Here is a 19,413-nt window from a genome sequence, read left to right on the forward strand (position 1 = left end):
GTTTATCTTTATCTATACTTACAGCTAAACTGTATCCAGCATCAGTTCAGTGGCACTCATTACTGACGTCCATTGTCAGCAATAGGTATTTTTTTCTGCTGTAGCTAAGCTCTGAGCAATCTCTAATGCTGCAGATATTTATTGCTATTGACTATAAACCAGTAATTGTGCATTCCTAATATTTTCTGTTCCCTTTTTAATAGTTAAAGGCAAATTTCAACTATAGGATTTTCCTGTTTGAGCAATATTTTCTCGGCTTTAAATCCTTAGCATTATAACTCCTTTAAGGAGGTATCTTCACTCCCACTCCTTGATTACATTTCCTAAAAGAAGATGAAGAGTCAGGAGAGGATTCACTATAGAAAATTTAATATCAGCTGACCATGCCATTTGTATCAAAAGGGATTAATACTGTAATGTGAAGAGCAGGTTCTCTCTTGCCTTCCCACAAGAGCACAAAACCAGTCAAAATAACTCAGCCACACAAATATGCCAATGTATATTACCAATTAATAATTGTAATTTAAACTACATATTTCTGAATTATTATGTGTCCTTTAAACTTTGGTTCTTATACAGGCTGGGTGAGTTTAGAAGGATGCTCTCATCTCTTAAGAGTGGGTGCAGTGGCTGTGCTGTAAGGATGAATGAGATATAGCATAGTCACTCCATGCACTAGGAGGGATTAAGTTAGCAGAGATATCTAGTCTCCTAAACTGGGCAGGGTTCCACATTAATTTATGAGTGCGGGCAGTAAAAGTTTAAAATGTTCTGGTAACATGACTAAGAAGATTTAGGCCCTCTTTGTATATTAGATTATTTTTGATGGTGCTATTTTGTTTCTATGTACACATGTGTACATGTTTTACACATGTAACCCAGTTATGATTCCCTGTTTTATATACCTGCCCCTCTACTTGACACCACCAACCCAAAGCTGCTGTGACCTATTCTTCTGCTGTAACTGGCCCCAAAGCCCTGAAGCTAGGCTAGGTTCAGAAGCTAGCTGTTTTATATATATTGGTACTCGGTAACTTCTTATTCTCCTCTACAAGGAACTATTATTGTGTAAAAATAAGTAGCACTAATTGATGTTAAAATACTAGTAATAGTCATATTATTATGTATTCAGACTATCAGATTAGAATTAATTAGGAATAGGCAAGGCCAGGGCCAAACAAGAAAATGGAGTTATATACATGTATTGCTATGTTTAGGAACAGCTAAGAGCAATAATTTATACTGAATTTCTCTGAATCCTCTAATGTCCACTAAATTGTGGATTATGTTGCAGGTACCTGAATATATTCATCAGGAGGAACCCAGGTGTCTGCACTGAATGTAAGGAAGAATGAGACAAGGGATAAAAACACCAGGTGGTGCTCAGATGGTTTAGGAGGCTCTAATCCAGTGGTGGGCAAACTACGGCCCGCAGGCCACATCCGGCCCACCAGCTGATTTAATCTGGCCCTTGAGCTCCTGCTGGGGAGCAGGGTCTGGGGCATGTCCCACTCCTGTGCTCCAGCCAGTGAGCGGGGTCGGGGGCCGCTCTGCACGCGCATGCCGCAACTCCGCACAGCTCCTGGAAGCAGCGGCATGTCTGCCCTCCGGCTCCTATGTTTAGGGCCAGCCAGGGGGCTTCGTGCACTGCCCCCGCCCCAACCGCTGCCCTTGTAGCTCCCGTCCCATTGGCCGGGAACTGCTTCCAATGGGAGCTGCAGGGGCGGCGCCTGCGGACGGGGCAGACGCCTGGCCGTGCCTCCATGTAAGAGCCGGAGGGGGGCATGTTGCTGCTTCCGGGAGCTGCTTGAGGTAGCACCACCAGGAGCCTGCACCCCTGAGCCCCTCCCGCACCCCAACCCCTTGTCCCAGCCCTGATCCCCCTCCCACCCTCTGATCCCAGCCCAGAGCCCCCTCCTGCATCCCAACCCCCTCATCCCCAGCCCCACCCCAGAGCCCTCACCCCCCAATACCCCAACCTCCTGCCCCAGCCTGGAGCCCCCTCCTGCACCCTGAACTCTTCATTTCTGGCCCCACCCCAGAGCCCCCACCCCCAGCCAGAGCCCTCACCCCCTCTTGACCCCCAACCCCAATTTCATGAGCATTCATGGCCCGCCATACAATTTCCATACCTAGATCATACCTAGACTTTTTTGGGTGAAAAAGTTTGCCAACCCCTGCTCTAATCCCTGTTCAGAATGGTAGGATGGCAGTGTTCAAACTCTTGAGTCAGGCTCCCTAAATTCTTCCAATTGGTTTGTAAAATGTGAGGTTTGAAAACCATAATCCATTTCAGGGCCTTTGATTTACCATTTGGTTTTTGAGCCTGTAGGCAGGGATACTGCAACCATTTGTATAGTAGGGGGTGCTGAGAGCCATTGAACCAAACCATACATCCTGTATATGATGGTAACCCCTTCAAGCTGGCCCCCGCCCCCCCGTTCCAGCCTCTGTGCCTGTAGGGTAGAGTCAGCTCACGTTTTCAGGCCCGTCTTCCTAACCACAGGGCAGACCTGTACCAGGGCTTTTCCAAGGTGACAGCTCAAGTGCAGGAGTGCAGACGCTGGGGCTGCTGGACAAACACCACCCATCCCACAGTTTGTGAACAGGGTGACAGCGGGCTGGGCCGAGGGGGGTGCAGCCTCTGTTGACGGGGCGGAGGGTTCAGAACCGGGAGGCTCCACTCCCGCCGCTGAGTGCCTTGGCGCAGGGATGGAGGGAATGGATGAGCGGGTTTCCTTTGCCATGGAGCGAAGGGGGGAGGGGGCGGAGGCTCAGCTCTCCTGCTGGGCCCGGGCTCCACACGGCAAGGGGCGGGCTGGGCAGCGAGAGAACGCCGCCCTGGCTGGGGTGCCCTGGCTGGGGAGGGGGCGAGGCGCTGCCCGCCGCACAGGTGCGAGGGGCGGGGCCCTGCCTCCGCGGGCGGGAGGGCTGGGAAAGAGGTGCATGCCGGGAGTACCGACAAGCGCTCGCAGCGCTTTCCTCCCCTCTCGCGTGTGACCTCTTACCCGGCGGCGCAACGCGGAAGTGCGATGGCGGCGGCAGCCGAGGCAGGCGGCCCGGGGTCCCAGCCCGCTGCCCAGCGGAGGCTGCGCATCCTCTCTGGCCACCTGCAGGGCTCGCCGGCGAGCCGGGCGCCCGAGGCTGAGCGGCTCCTCTCCCCGAGCCAGTGCGGGGCGGGGGGCGCAGCTGAGCGGCCGGTCGCATCCACCATCCCTAAGAAACGGTGAGTGGGGCGGGGCCCCGGGGAAGGCGCCTCTTGGCAGGCCGGCGGGGGCGGGAGGTGTTGGCGGAGAACAGTGGCCCCGGGGAGCGGCGCCCGTGTCGGGGGTGTACTGGGTATCTCGGTTTGTCGCCCGTGTGGAGATAAAGGCTGCCTGGGAGGGGCAGTGGGTAGACGCGGGGTATTTGGAGGATTCATGTGTCCAGGTGGATTGATGAAGGAGTTAATTAGGGTGGTCCCCTCGGGGAGGGGGCGTAGGGTTAACCTGAGGCGGGGAAAATGCTGGGTTAGGGGCGAGAGGAGCCCTGTCGTTCTGGAGGAAGCTTGGAATGAATGAAGGAACCGTAAGGATTTTCTCTGCTTGCTGGGGCCATGGGCTGTAGGAAATCAAAGGGCCTAATTTTCTCTCTTTCTCATCTCTATTCCGCTAGTAAGTGGAATACTTATGTAGTTATTCAATGTAGAATCTGAGTGTGTTTATCAGATTGGCCAAGGGAGCAGATCCTTGATGTTGGTAAAACAGTTAAATCTGGTGGAAAGTGCAGTGTGTGTGTGTGTGTGTGTGAAAACTTAGGACTAGTCTATGTTAGAAATGTTACAGCTGCACTGATGCAGCATGTAATAACATAAGAATGGCCCTACTGGGTCAGACCAAAGGTCTATCTGGTCCAGTATCCTGTCTACCGACAGTGGCCAATGCCAGGTGCCCCAGAGGGAATGAACTGAACAGGTAATCATTAAGTGATCCATTCCCTGTCTCCTATTCCTAGCTTCAGCAAATGGAAGCTAGGGACACTATCACTATTATAGTTTTGGCCTTCACAACATCCACTGGCAAAGAGTTCCACAGGTTGTCTGCTGAAGACGCTCTGTGCTGACTGGAGAGAGCTCACCTGTCAGTGTAATAAAACCACCTCTTCTGCTGTCATAGTGCTGTCCACACCAACACTTAGGTCAGTGCAACTTGTGTAGTTCAGGGAGGTGGCTTAGTCACATCCTGTGTGATGTAAGTTATACGGACATAAGTGGTAGTACAAGCCTCAGTTTTGTTTCTTCCTATGAGTTTTTCACTGTCCAGTTCTGAGTTATTTGCAGTTTATACCTGATGTAGATACTATAGAAGAAACTTGTTTTCATATACTGGCACTAAACTATGGGCTTCTGGAGTTAATAGCTTTGCCATGAGGCTGAAGTTGGTTCTTTATATGTGGTTTTGAGTTCTTTATTTCAAGAACAACTTAAAAAATAGTGTAAGGTTACCGTTTTCCAAAAACATCACCATAATGTGACTAAATTGTTATAAAAGTCATACCAGTAGTATTGGGTGGAGGCATTTCAGTTTCCAAATGGTCAGTGAATGATATTTGAAAAGGTGCAATTCAGTACTTGGTGTAACAGTCAAAATGCATCAGGTTTTCTTTCAACTTTCTACCATGCACAGAAATTGCTGGAAATACAGAAGTTGAGAATCAAACTTTTGTGTTTTTTTGTGATCAAACCTAACTGGATATGTAATAAGTAAGAGGAGGCGTGGGTCACCATTAAAGGTATGGTTTCAGAGTAACAGCCGTGTTAGTCTGTATTTGCAAAAAGAAAAGGAGTACTTGTGGCACCTTAGAGACTAACCAATTTATTTGAGCATGAGCTTTCGTGAGCTACAGCTCACTTCATCGGATGCATACCGTGGAAACTGCAGCAGACTTTATATACACACAGAGAATATGAAACAATACCTCCTCCCACCCCACTGTCCTGCTGGTAATAGCTTATCTAAAGTGATCATCAGGTTGGGCCATTTCCAGCACAAATCCAGGTTTTCTCACCCTCCACCCCCCCACACAAATTCACTCTCCTGCTGGTGATAGCCCATCCAAAGTGACAACTCTTTACACAATCACCAGCAGGAGAGTGAATTTGTGTGTGGGGGGGTGGAGGGTGAGAAAACCTGGATTTGTGCTGGAAATGGCCCAACCTGATGATCACTTTAGGTAAGCTATTACCAGCAGGACAGTGGGGTGGGAGGAGGTATTGTTTCATATTCTCTGTGTGTATATAAAGTCTGCTGCAGTTTCCACGGTATGCATCCGATGAAGTGAGCTGTAGCTCACGAAAGCTCATGCTCAAATAAATTGGTTAGTCTCTAAGGTGCCACAAATACTCCTTTTCATTAAAGGTATGACTTTTTTCATAGAAAATTCCAGTAAATGTCATGGAAGAGATGTGGGAAAATAAGGATGTGCCATGGAAAGGGGGGGAGGGGGCTGTGTGCATGTGGAGGAGGAAGTTGTGTAGCATGGGCTCTTGTCTTTTGGGGGTGGGGGTGGCTCTGATTGTTCTGACTTGGTTCCTGTGGCTGTAACACCAGTCAGGTGTGGTGTGTCTGCTCTTCTGTAGGTGGAGGGAAAGGAGTAGACTTGATTGGTGTTATGACCTAGTCCACTGGGTCACAGTGCCAGTCAAACTTGGCCCTCTGCCCCTGTATCTACACAGAGCTGGATGCGCAAAACCTGAGTGGTGCTGCAACACCCGCAGGGGAAAGGAGCTGCCAATGTGGTGGTCACAGACGTTATTCAAATTCATGATTATTGTGAACACATTGACCTCTGCACCAAATGGTAGCCTTAGTCACCACATTTGTACAGTTGACATAATCCATTGCACTTGTTTACTTTGACTCTGAAACCGTAAGTTAAAAGAAAAGGAGTACTTGTGGCACTTTAGCGACTAACAAATTTATTTGAGCATAAGCTTTCGTGAGTTACAGCTCATTTCATCAGATGCATTCACGAAAGCTTGTGCTCAAATAAATTTGTTAGTCTCTAAGGTGCCACAAGTACTCCTTTTCTTTTTGCGAATACAGACTAACACGGCTGCTACTCTGAAACCTGTAAGTTAAGTTGCTGTTTGATATTTTAATTGAGCAATTGTTGCTGATCATTGGTGTTGCCTACATTTAAGCATTCCTAAGGACTTGTATATAAGACCCTCGTAGACTCTAAGGCCAGAAGGGACCATTGTGATCACCCTGTCTGACTTCCTGCAGGTTTCCGGCCATAAGCTTCACCCACCCCTTCCTGTAATAGACCTGTAACTTCTGGCTGAGTTATTGAAGTCCTCAAACCATGATCTAAAGTCTTCAAGTTACAGAGAATTCACCATTTACTCTAGTTTAAATGAGCAAGTGACCCATGTCCTATGCTGCAGAGGAAGGCAAACCCCCCCAGGGTCTCTGCCAATCTGACCTGGGGGAAAATTCCTTCCTGACTCCAAATATGGTGATCAGTTGAACCCTGAGTGTGTCTTGGAAATCCACCAGCCAGGCCTCTGCAAAAGAATTCTCTGTAGTAACTCAAAGCCCGCCCCATCTCTGACTATTGGCGATTTTTGCTATTAGCAGATTGTCTACAATGGTAAAAGGCCCATCTCATCATACTGTCTCCTCCATAAACATTCCAAGACTGAGCTTGATACAAGTTAGGTTTTTTGCTCCCACTGCTCCCGTAGGAAGGTTATTCCAGAAATTCACTTCTCTGATGGTTAGAAACCATCTAATTTCAAGCCTACACTTGTTGATGGCTAGTTGATATCTATTTGTGCTTGTGTCAAATTAACATTGGTAGGCCAGAAATCTTGCTGCAAATTTTATCTGGGCCTGCTAATGGGTTCTGAAATACTTTGTCGTCCTAATGTGATATGAATACTGTGATCCTGGCAGACCAGATGCCAGTCCATGCCAAGGCCCGTGGCCCTCACTGAACTTTGACAATGCTTAACTAGAAACCAGTCTGGCTCACCTCTGTTAGTATTGTTAACAAAGATATTCGTTATAAGTAAGGCTGCGAGTCTGTCAAGGAAGTCATGGATTCCGTGACCACCATGACTTCTACAGTGGCTGATGCTGGCTCAGAGGCTGCCCTTTCTGAGCAGCAGAAGTTTGGGCATGTGGGAGGGGGCTTAAGGGCAGGAGGTTGGGAAGTGGGGGTGCTTACCTTGGGATGGGGGTCTCCCACTGGCATGGCCCCCCTGCAGCTTCTAGGCGGCGGAGAGGCTGGGGTCTCTGCGCTGCTTGTTCTAGCAGGTCTCACCCCTGCAGCTCCCGTTGGCTGCGGTTCCCGGCCAATAGAAGCTGTGGCTTGTAGTGGGAGCAGTGGAGCCTCTGCCCTGGCCCCTGCATCTGTTGCCTAGGAGCTGCAGGGACATGGAGCTGGTAGAAAGCCCCTGCCAGCCCCACCAATCCTCCCTCCCCCAGCACCAGCAGGGGTCCTGTGTGCTTCGTGGGGCCACAGGCAGTTGCCCTGCTTGCTACCCACTAATGCTGACTCTGACTTTTATATGAAGAAAAACAGTTGTTGTGGCACAGGTTTTTATAGCCTATTGTGGGGGAGAGTCGGCTTGGAGAGAAAAAGACTGAGAATTCCAGTGTAAGGGACCGTCTCTCTCAAAGGCAGGCTTGCCTGGGTGGCAAGAGAGACTAGAGTGCCAAATAGTACAGTTCTTGACTCCAGTTTAAGGCTGCTTATAGTGCTTTATGAGTTCACACTTGTTACTTGGTGAAATTTTAATTATAAAACACAAGTTTGGGGTTCATGTCCTGTTTCCTAACAGTCTGCCCTGAGGTTGGCTGACACTCCAGGCAGCTTGACAAATACACCATCTTTCTTTCCAGATACAGAACAGAAATATTTAACACTCTTGCTTTCATGCATCATAAATGCTATTACCATATTAATTTACCAATGTGTTTATATTCTTGCTAGGGTTTCTTTTGTTCTTAATAGACATTAAATCTACATCTGATTGTCCTTAGCCCTGCTAGTCATGGATTTTTCCATATCTTTAGATTCCCTTACGAATTTTCTACACTTCATAACTTCTAATTTGTTGACTATCTATTTCCCATATGTTGCTTTTTTATTTTTAATTGCTGCCTTTACTTTTAGCCAAAGTTGTCTTAATTCTTGATTGTGGACTCGTGGCTTGTAGGCCACCTAATAAATTCTTCTTTTTATTAACTCTCCCAATTTTTTTCCTGTATGTTTTCTCCCCCAATCAGTTTAGCTCATAATTTTCTTTAACTTTGGGAAAATGCTTCTTTTGAAGCACCAAGTGTACATATTACTGTTGGAACTGTCTTCTCTTTCCCCATATTCAGTGTAATCACTTCATGGTCACTGTTCCCTGAACAACCATAGTTGTCCAGTCCAATGCTTTCTTCATCTTTATCCATCATAAAGAGGTACAAAGTAGTTACCTCATGGTGGGTGCAATAATACTTGTTAGAAAACTATAATCTACAACTTTCTGTGTGTGTGTATGTGCGTGCGCCTTTCTCTCTGATCCTTGTGTATGCAGTGAAAGAAATGAAGTGCACATTTACGTTGGGAGATCCAGTGTACCTAACTTCATAGCCTATACAATGTCGTAATGTTAATAGCAGGGTGGAATGTATTTAAAATGTAAAAATTAAAAATCTGATTTAGATGTATGTTAACCTATATAATTGCTTAAATAAACATGTATAGATACACTGTATCCTCTTGGTTGGAAGAAAGAAGCACCAAATATATTGTAAAAGCTATATTTAATAGAAAATCAACACATTTTAATGGTAACCAACCAATGAGAATGAACCTTTCTTTAGGAAAGTAACTAAAGTACAAATGCAAAATAAGATGTAAGTTGATTTTAAATCAAGGTTTTCTGCTTGCTCATTTAAATTATTAAAATCTGTTTTAAATTGCCTTGATTTAAATCAGTCCACTCTGGTCTCCTCTCCCCTCTGTGTGTTTCTAGGTATGTCTACACTGGACTTTAAAACCCACAGCCCCCAGGCTCAGACTCGCTACCACGTGTTTTTAAAATGCAGTACAGATATATCCTCTGTCTCCCCCAAGAGTCATCTTAAAACCTTCCAGTTTCTCTGCCTGGTGACTCCTAGATCAATTTTTTCAAGTGATCCCAGACCCCTACTACATGACTTCATTGCTAGGCAACCTCTCCCCTGATAAGCCAGTTCTCCTGAGTAGGAGACAGCCTTTTGTTTAGAGCTGACTCAGGGCTTGTCTACACTACTGACTAGATTGATGGGCAGCGATCAATCCAGCGGGGTCGATTATCATGTCTAATATAGACACGATAAATCGACTGCTGATCGCTCCAGCATTGACTCCGATATTTCACCTCAACGAGAAGCGCAAGGGGAATCTATGGGAGAATGTATCCCATCAACACCCTGCAGTTAAGACGCTGCAGTAAGTAGATCTAAGTGTGTTGACTTCAGCTATGTTGTTCATGTAGCTGAAGTTGTGTAACTTAGATCAATATCCACCCCCTCCACGCCCCATAGTGTAGACCAGCCCTCAGTGGGAGAGCACTTAAGTCAATGACCCTCCTATTGTTGGCCCTTTGCCACCAGATTTTAAAATTTCAGTCCAACATGGAGCAACTGGACAACAGAGAAGATAAAAAAAAAGTCCACATCCAAAATGGAGTTTGCAGTCTGAAAGTGTAGAACTTATGAATTCTGTAGACTGTTTTTTTTTTTTCTTCCCTCCCTGCCCCCAGGATATAGTCAGTTGCCTTTAGTTAAGAGAAATGCTGGAATTCTCAGGCAGAACAGGGCAGGGATTGAATTGGGCCAGCTTGTGATAGGCCAGTATTCAGCAAGCCAGAACTTCCCATCTTGTGTTTCAGAATCTAACATTTCATTAAAAACTATTCATTATCCCTTGTAGTTGCCAACTTAAACTGGATTCACATTTTGAAGGTTAACTGGTGCAGTGACAGATCTGCAGACTCAGTATGAGTGGAGACACTGGACGGCCAGTGTCGACCATAACAGTCCTCCAGCAGCTATTGCACAGTACCCTATTCCTGGTGACCGTGCCTGCTCTGGTCACAATTTTAAACTCCATGGCCCAGGGGTCACAGAGACCAGAAGCCACCCTCGCCTTTAAAACCCTCCCACATGTTTTTGAAATGCCTTTTCCTAATTGCCCACTTAGCAAGAACACCCACCAGTTCACCCTTGTTGTGTACAACTGCCCAGGCTCTACATACAGAGGTACTACATACTTCCTGCCTACTTCAGGCAGAGCTGCATTTGATCTCCTGAGCCTATAGGGAGAAGAGGCTGCAAGCACAGCTATGAACAAGTCATAGAAGCATGGACATCTAAGAGCAGATTGCAAGGGGGATGCAGGCAAAGTGGTATGATAGGCATCAGCAATAGTGCCGCATGAAAGCGAAGGAACTTCACCAGGGATACCACAAGGCCGGGGGTGCAACAATAGATCTGGTACTGAATCTGATTCCTGCTGCTTCTGCAAGGAACTGAATGCCATACTTGGCAGAGACTGCACCAAGACCCTGCAGACCACTTTCCATACCTCGGAGGAGCCTGAGACCAAGACCCCTGCCATGAACAGCGAGGAGGGGGGAAGGGAAGAGGCATCAAGGGACTCAGCAAGCCAAGGCCTGTTTGAGACTTCTCTACTGTCTAGCCCATCCTGCTAGGCAAACGCAGATGAGCCTGAAGAAAGGGAAGGGACCTTGGGTAAGTGTGTGCATGCATTTTTTGCTTACAGTTTTTAAATTTAAAGATGGAACCCAGCCCATCCCAAGTTAACAAGATACAAGTATCTTCATTTTTTTAGTCATATGGGGAGAGGTAGAGGTACTCCAAACAGAGGCAGAGTTGGCATCTGCTTTTGGTTCGCTGTTGAGTTAGAAGTGTTGGGGGATGGAGGGGATGCTGAGTGCTTCATGTGCATAGGTATGGCCCTATTCTCCTCCTGAGATCTTGATGAAACTTTCTTTGAGATATTCTACAATCCTCTCCCAAAGGCTTTTAGGGATGGCTGCCTTATTACTTCCTCCAAGTGGGTCACTTTCCCATGCCACTTTCCAATGAGTTTGGTTGGCACCATGCAATAAACAGGCTATCAACATATGGGGGAAAGCTTCAGGATGCCAGTAGCAGCAAATAGGGATTGAAATTTTAAAGCCTTGTGCAACAGAAAATTGTTTCCCTGCTTGCTCATGGTGGGCTGTACTCACCATGACAGCACAACACCACTCTCCAGCCTGAAGTGCTATGAAGCTGAAATGTCAATAAGCCTTTAAGTGTCTATGGGAGTAAGGGGAGGGAATTTTGAAATTTTTCCCTTTCCCCTGTGACACTAAGTCCAATGATACATCTGTCTGTTTTTAACAGCAGCTTCTGGCATTCCAACCTTGAGGACGTTGTCTCCATGCCCTCAGAATGCCTGACCCTGATGAGGAAGACGAAGACTAGGGTGGACTACTTCTGTGAGATCCTACAAGTGAGTGCTGCATTGGACCATGAACAAAGGGCTTGAAGGGCCTATATGACAGTATGGAGAAAGACAGAGGACAGGAAAAAGGCCCAAGAATCTCAGGACAAGAGAAGGAAATACACCAGGATATAATGGGTCTTCTCAAGCAGCAAACCCAAATGCTGCAGACTCCGGTTGACCTACAGGTCCAAAAATCCCAGACTCTTTAACCTTCGCAGTTCTTGGAGAATTACATGGTTGCTTCTTCCTACACCCCCAACATACCATGTGTAGCATCACAGGATGCTTCATTACCTCTACCAATCTGTGCCAGGGGATAACAAGAAAAACCACAGCTTTTCACACACTGAGCTGTGAGAACCATGGCTGGCGTATGTGTAGCCACAATGAACTACATTTGTGTTCTCAAATGGGCATAAATATTTTTTCCTTTCTAATTTTAAAGCTTTACCCCTGTTAAGTTATGTTAAAAAATTTGTATGAAATTGATTTTTCTGCACTGTTTCCTTCCTTCCAGTCAATAAAGTTCTATTTCTGGAGGAACAAATCATCCTCTTTATTAGTTCACAACAACTACTGGAGAATGCATAGCGCTAGTCAAAGCAAACAATACTTGTTAATGCAAGTGCAACATAATTTATAAGTTCAGGAAAACACCCAGTCCTATATTAAAACATTCAACACGCAGTGCTCAGTTCAACTGTGGTTGATTGTTAAAATGGTTTTTCAAAGCCTCCCTCAACCCCACAGATCAATGTTGGGCTCTTGTAATACCTCTTGTGTCTGGCTGGTCAAAATCAGCAGACAGCCGCTCCCCCTCTGCCTCACAGATATTATGTAGGACACATCAAGCAGCTATAACCACTGGGATATTTTTCTCACCGATTCAGTCTAGTGAGTGAACATCCCAGTCTGCCAAAAACACATTCAACAGTCGTCATGCACTTTCAGAGCCAATAAATGAAACTTTCCCTAGTGCTGTTGAGGTGGTCAGTGTACTGCTTAATAAGCGGGGGTAGGCTGAGTCCCCCAGGATCACTATTTACGTTTCAGTATTGCCTATTATTTGGAAGTTGGAGGGTGGTAAGTAGGGTGTGGGAGGGGAGAAGAATTGCAGAAGTGTGAAGTACGGTGACTGTTACTGGGAGTTTGCTGAAATTGAGGTCTCCAAGTCATTGTAGGGATGTGGCAAAGTCCTGCAAGATTGGTGGTGGACCAGAACTGGGTTATTGGTGTTTTGTATGGGGTGAAGGAAGGCATTTGTTGCCAGGGGAAGTTAGGTGTAAACTAGAAGAGAACGTTTTTATTAAAGACTTGAATACTTAGATTGTTAGCATTTTTTTTTCTCAATACTATAGAGCTATGAACTATAATAAATACATTCGTTGCGAGGAGAAAGTAAGGTTCAGGTATATCTCCAAAACGTGAGAACATGTTCCTGTATGGGTGCCTATACACAAGTATTTGCCAATAGGAGCCATGCAACTTGGTAACAGTTTATTCAGTTTTAAGTTTATAAAAAGTTGATAAAATGTTTGTTACGGTTGATTATTATGCTTAACTCCCTATTTGTGAAATTTTAGATTAAAAACACTTTATTTTCCACACTAACCTATTAAAATGATATTAAACAAGTGGTAATGTGGGCAGGACTAAATCATTTAACACTGCCATTTTCTCAGAGCAAGCCTTCATAGGAGGATGTTTAAAACGGTTTAATCTGGCCACACTAGCACTTAACTGTTTTCAGTACTAGTTTATGCACAGCCATTGCGGTAACCTGTGCTGAATTTACTGATGTAGATGGGCACCACACTAGTGCAGTGAGAAATGTGAGCTGCCCATTCATTTCATTATTACTCCAAAAAACCCATTAGGACAACTTTAAATGTTAGTGTAGAATTTCACTGCTGATCATATCAGAAGTATTCAGCTGAATTGTTGATCTAGAATAACTAGATGTTCTTAAATGGAAAGACTGTTCTAAAAGGAGAAGACTATGGGTTTTAAATGTGCAGATATGTTTCTATTGCATATTAAACATTTTTTCTAACACAGATTCTGTTTTTCCCTTCTCACAGGGAACTTTCAGAAAATGAATGAGTCTGATGGAAAAAACACAATATAATATGCCTCTGCCTGTTGATTATTTCTTGAGATGGAGACAGAGATGCCCATTTTTGCCTCTCAGAATATCTTGATATCATTTGGCTTACACGGCCAGTAGATGAGATGCTCCAAATCTTGGTGATGCATGCTTTGGGAATATGTTGCGAACAGTACAATTGAAAAACTGGAAGGTGCTACTTTGAAGCAGCTGAATCATAAATTCATCACAGAGTGCTAAAGTCTCTGCCAGGAAAGAGAAGTTGTAGTGGAGGAAATAGTCATCCTATTTTCCATACATTTCCCCCATAAAATAAGATTCCACATTGGCTCCAGGGTGGTGATAAGGTCCTGGCTTCCAGGGAGAATGAATTTTCTGCTTGCCTGCTGCACATTCTCCTCCTCCTCATCCACAAAATCCTCCTCCGTGTTGCCTGAGACTCCCTCCTTGCAGGTGTCCATGGACAGCAGTGGGGTTCTGGTAGGGTCCCCCCCAAAATTGCATGCAGCTGATCATAGAAGTGGCATGTCTGAGGCTCTGACCTGGAGCGACCGTTTGCCTCCTTTGTCTGTAGTAGGCTTGCCTGAGCTACTTAACTTTCACGTGGCACTGCTGCGTGTCCCTGGTGTAGCCTCTCTCCACCAAGCCCTGTGCGATTTTTGGCATATATATTAGCATTTCTTCTTTTTGATAGTTCTGCCTGCACAGATTCTTCTCCCCATACAGCAGTCAGATCCAGAGTCTCCCGTTCGCTCCATGCTGGAGCTTGTTTGCAATTCTGGGACTGCATGGTCATCTGTGCTGCTGAGCTCACCACGCTGACCAAACAGGAAATGAAATTCAAAAGTTCCCGGGGCTTTTCCTCTGTACCTGGCTAGAGTATCAGAGTTGAAAGCGCTGTCCAGAGCGGTCACGTTGGAGCACTCTGGATTAGCACCTGGAGGCCAATACCGTCGAATTGCACAACGCTGTGCCTGCACTACCCCAAATTCGACCCCAGAAGGTCGATTTTGGGGCTACTCCCCTCGTTGGGGAGGAGTACAGCAGTCAATTTTTAAGAGCCCTTTAGGTCGACGGAATGGGGTTGGTTATGTAGGCGCATTGCTTATAAAATCGACCTAACGCTGCTAAATTCGACCTAATCTCAGTGTAGACGAGGGCTTAGAGTGCAAACCTTGTGTTGCAGGTCAGCGTCCCAAGTGATAGTTCCTGTCCCTCTACTGCTGGGTGAGTGCAGGCCACACTTGCTCTGCAACCCGACTACCGTGGGGGAAGAATCTTCCCCACCCCTCTGGGGCCAGATAAAATGCAATACCCCCAAATTATTGAAAAATAAAATGAAAACTTGTGGGTTTAAAAAAAAAAATCTCATGGGTCTCTCTTTAATTGTATTTTAAAGATGTGTTTAATCAGTGTTCATTCTGGGGTTTGCTAGTTTTTGGGTATAAATGCTAATGTTTTGAGGACTAGTTAGGTGTTAGAAAATCAGTCTTAAATTCTTTAAATATGGGAAATTAAGTAAATTTTGCTGATGTGCAAAGAATCCCTTTGAAAGTATACTTGTTAATGTGTGTTTAATAACCAATACATTACACATTTATGCTTTGGAGAGAACTGTTTTTGCTTTAGTCTTGTGTGCAGTGTCTCTTCAGGATACAAGATGCTTTGAAAACCTTATTGATGTTGTAATACACTTGCTTAGATTAAGCCGTGGATAAATTTATAATGAAGAAAGTTAGCTGATTTAACACTGACATTCTTCTCCTCTTGATATGCAGCTTGGTGATAGTGGAATAAGCAGTGAAGGAATTCCAGTCATGTTTCAGCTTCTTCACTGAGCATTTTTGGAAGTTACTTACCCCATTTTACAGGTGGAAAAAGTTAGTACTTCAGGTGTTGAGGTTTAATCAATTTGTACAGTGTGGAAAATGTAAAGTGCTGTATAACCATTTATATCGGAAGTCTGTAACACCAATTACTATAAGAAAGTTGTTGTGCATGCTGGTGGGGTGGAGTAGTATTGTTTCTTTGGGAAAATAAGAACTTAATTTTTCTTGCTTAGGAATATTTTGTATCTGGTTTCATGAGCTGTACCTTTAAATCTTTAACCTAAGAGAATTGAAAATCATAATTCAGAAAGCTATAGTTCTTGCGATGAAAGCTGGTAAATCTGTTCTCCATGAAACTGTGGAAGTCAATTTCTTAAGGTTTTATACTGTTGCCCATTACCCTAATACCGGAGTGTGAGATTTTAAGACTGATGCACTGTAACTACACCTAGAAATAATCTTGTTACTCTAGCAGTAAAAGTGTACTTTGCTTTGATAACTGCTATTTAAGAATACATTTTGAGGTCCGTTTTATTTGTGGATTATTATAAGATTTTTTTTTGAAATTTACTGTACCAAGCAAATGAACCAGAAGCGTAAGTCACTTCTGTTTTACTCTAATATACATGGCACCCTCCTAAGAAAAGCTCACATTTCTTAATAAAGGGCTATGAAGTTGTTTTACTGTGGTGGTGGACTACTGCCACCTTGTGGGCATGTCTTGCAATTTTGAGACACCATTTTCTCTTGTAACATTTCTAGGGCACTCTACTGCATTTTGTGCTATAATCTGAATGGCTGCCATCATTCGATAGCAAGTAGCTCCATGGGGAGAGGAGAGAACCTATTTCTTTGGGGGGTTTTGTTTGTTTTTTCAGCAAGATATAAAAATACAGTCTTTGACTTTGAAAGAAATGGTAGTTCCAACAGAGATGCCAACCCTCCCTAATTTTCCATAATTCTGGTTTTTACACATAATTACAAAATTACTAATTCAGGCTTAAATCTACTAATTTTGCAAGTGTGTGCATGCACACACATACGGTTTGTCTCTCCACCACTCGGGTCCGATGAATACAGCAAATAATGGCACAGCCATGGGGGCGTTCTTCTCCATCACTTCTATGGGACATGCCCAGACTGCACAGAGGGGGCCTGATAGGAGGTAAGCCACAGCAATTTTGAATTGGTTGTGCAACACTGCTGGAATCAGTGCCCAAGCCACAGGCTGCATGTTGTATTTAGAGCACAACGCACAGCCTGTAACTTGGGCATTGAATCCAGCAGCACTCCAAACCCCACTAACAATTGCCATGGCTTGACTCCACTAGACTTTCACTGGGCAATCGGTGGAGGAGGAGACTGTGGTGATGGAGGAAGTGGGGGGGAAATGCAACACAGGTGGGAGAAGAGGAGGATCATCCTGGGAATGATGTCCAGGCCTCGGACTGGCCAAGGTAATTAAATGCCACCTTGGGCCTAGGAGGGCAGCTTTCCTAGGGCAAGTCTTTTCCATCTCCTAGTTTGGGAGTGGGGTTCAGGGGCATAATGGGCAGGGGAGAGCCCAAGCCCTCTCCTCTTCGCCATAGACAACAGAAGGGAGGGAAGAAAAGACTCTGGTTTCTAGGGGAAGAGACAGGAGGTCCAAGCACACTCTTTAATTCCTCAGGATTTTTTTTCATAAACATTCCTAAAAGTCTCAGAATAAGTTTGGCATCTCTGACTGCAGTATAGCTTTTAAAAACTTGAATTTTATATCATGTCAATGAAAGTAAAATATTTAAAATTACTTAAGACCCTATTTACTATGCTATTTTCAGAACTCTAGTCCCTGTTGTCAGTGTTGTCATAGTAACTTGGTTTCTTTCCAGATGTTTTCTCTTCAGGCAATATTCTTATACATATCCAAGAGCATGCTATCTCTTGAATTCAGAATTTCATCTGCACTGAAGAGCAGAATGCTTTTTAAAAAATACACAAGAGTCACACCAGAACATGGCCAGCATTACCCTTTTGTGGGAGGGAAGGGATGGGAACTGCTTCCAGCCGTGGGGGAGGAGAAATGGGGGAAGGGATGACCTGGCCTATGTCTTTGCAGAGTTCATCCCTTCCTGCCCACACCGTGCGGAAAAGCAGCTGGCCACTGACATAACCTGTCTGCCTCCTGTCTCCCGGCTACTGCGCGGGCAGGAAGGGGTTAAGCTCTAGGGACACATTGTGCACCATGGTCCAGGGAACCTGACTTCAGGGGCTTCAGCGGCCACAGAGCCTGGCCAGTGAGGTGGCTCAGCGGGAGAGGGCGCCTAGGGGCGGAGCAGCTCTGCACTCCCTGGGAGCAGGACCCAGAGCTGTGGAGGATGGGGTGGGTGAAGAGGGTGCTTAAGCCCCTGCCCGGGGCGGCTGCTGTGGAGCCTGCTTCCCCCCCCCCCACACCCGAGCCGGCACTCAGAGGGGGCTGCGCTGATAGACTGGCAAGAGGAGCAGCTGGCCCCGCATGCTGCAACTTCACCCTGCCACCAGTCTTGCACCCCCACCCTCATTGTCTGCCACTGGATCCCCCACTCACTACTGGTGGGTGGGCAGTTGGTGAGCAGGAATCCAGCCAGCAGCAGGACCTGCTGGTACTGACTGGGGGGAGGGAAAGCAGAAAATATGGGACAATTTGCCCATTTTTAAGAAAAAGTCAGGACACCTGTTGGAGGCCTTAAATACGGGACTGTCCAATTAAAAACAGGATATCTGGTCACCCTACCTGTATATAACTTGTACTACAGTACCTGGGTATTATGAAGATCGTAGTTGCAGCTCAAATTAAGGCTGCATGAGATCTATTTTTCCTCTTAAAGAGGCTTTACATATTTGTGTCCAAAAAACTTTAACCTGAAGTTAAAATGATTGGTGATAGGCATGACCTTGTGCTATTCGTACCCTTTCAGAAAATGAGTTTAATTCTCAAAAGTTAAACTTTGGTAAATCAGGAAATGCACAGAATTTTAAGGAGAAGCTTTCCACATAATCTTAATTCTGTCCCCTTTGATTCCTGCCCTAAGAATTCCTTTGGGGAGATTACAGTACCATATGTCCCTCTGTGTCTGCCAACCAGTAGTAAATAGATCAGTGGTGCTGTATAGAGGCCAGTGAGGATCTGAAGATCTGTATTAATAGAAGTCCTGAACTGGAGTTTAGGTTGGCATAGAGAAAATGAGAGATTTGGTTAGGGGAAAGATAAAATATTGTCATATTCCCAATTTCTATTGCCATCCACATATGGGAGGGGAAGGAAGGGCAGAGTTAGGTAGTGTAGATTGGATGACTGGGAAATGTCAACACTCTATTTCCCGGTTTTCCAATTTTCAGTTCCAGAAATTAAATTCTCATGTTCTGGAAGAAGCAAAGGGCAGTTCTGAAAGCCTACAATCTTAACTTCACCTTAAAGATTTTGCTTGTGAGCTTCTCTTGTTTGATTTCAGAGTAACAGCCGTGTTAGTCTGTATTCGCAAAAAGAAAAGGAGTACTTGTGGCACCTTAGAGACTAACCAATTTATTTGAGCATGAGCTTTCGTGAGCTACAGCTCATGCTCAAATAAATTGGTTAGTCTCTAAGGTGCCACAAGTACTCCTTTTCTCTTGTTTGAGAAGGTTGGGGTAGCAGAGGGACCAGGTTGAGGGCCAACTCAGGAATTCATGCTTGTGGTATGCAGAATTTTCATGTGCTCTGTTCTCAGCTCTGTCTGTGGCATGCAGAGCTCTCTGATTCTCCCATCAAGCACTAAGTACAAGCTTGGGGAGTTTCCTATTTGAGGGGGGAGGGCAGGAGGGTGGGATTGCAGGCTCCCCCTTTCCTACTGCTGAGGAGGATCACAACTGCATTATAAAAACTGGCCCCTGGGCTTTTGTAGCCTTCCAAAACATCAGTTCTGTCTCCTGATGTCCCCC

At 45.3% G+C, this 19,413-nt stretch overlaps 1 protein-coding gene across 1 annotated transcript in view; it reads left to right on the forward strand.

The window, feature by feature from the left end:
* Positions 1-2,966: 2,966 nt before the first annotated feature.
* AGPS (alkylglycerone phosphate synthase) overlaps positions 2,967-19,413 on the forward strand; it is a 132,356-nt gene continuing 115,909 nt past the window's right edge. The window contains exon 1 of the mRNA XM_084643588.1: positions 2,967-3,226. Coding sequence (XP_084499714.1) covers positions 3,033-3,226 — 194 coding nt within the window. The 5' untranslated portion in view covers positions 2,967-3,032. The remainder of the gene's footprint in view (positions 3,227-19,413) is intronic.

The sequence above is a fragment of the Lepidochelys olivacea genome (genome assembly GCF_965140295.1).
Source record: "Lepidochelys olivacea isolate rLepOli2 genome assembly, chromosome: 11".
NCBI classification, from domain to species: Eukaryota; Metazoa; Chordata; order Testudines; family Cheloniidae; genus Lepidochelys; species Lepidochelys olivacea.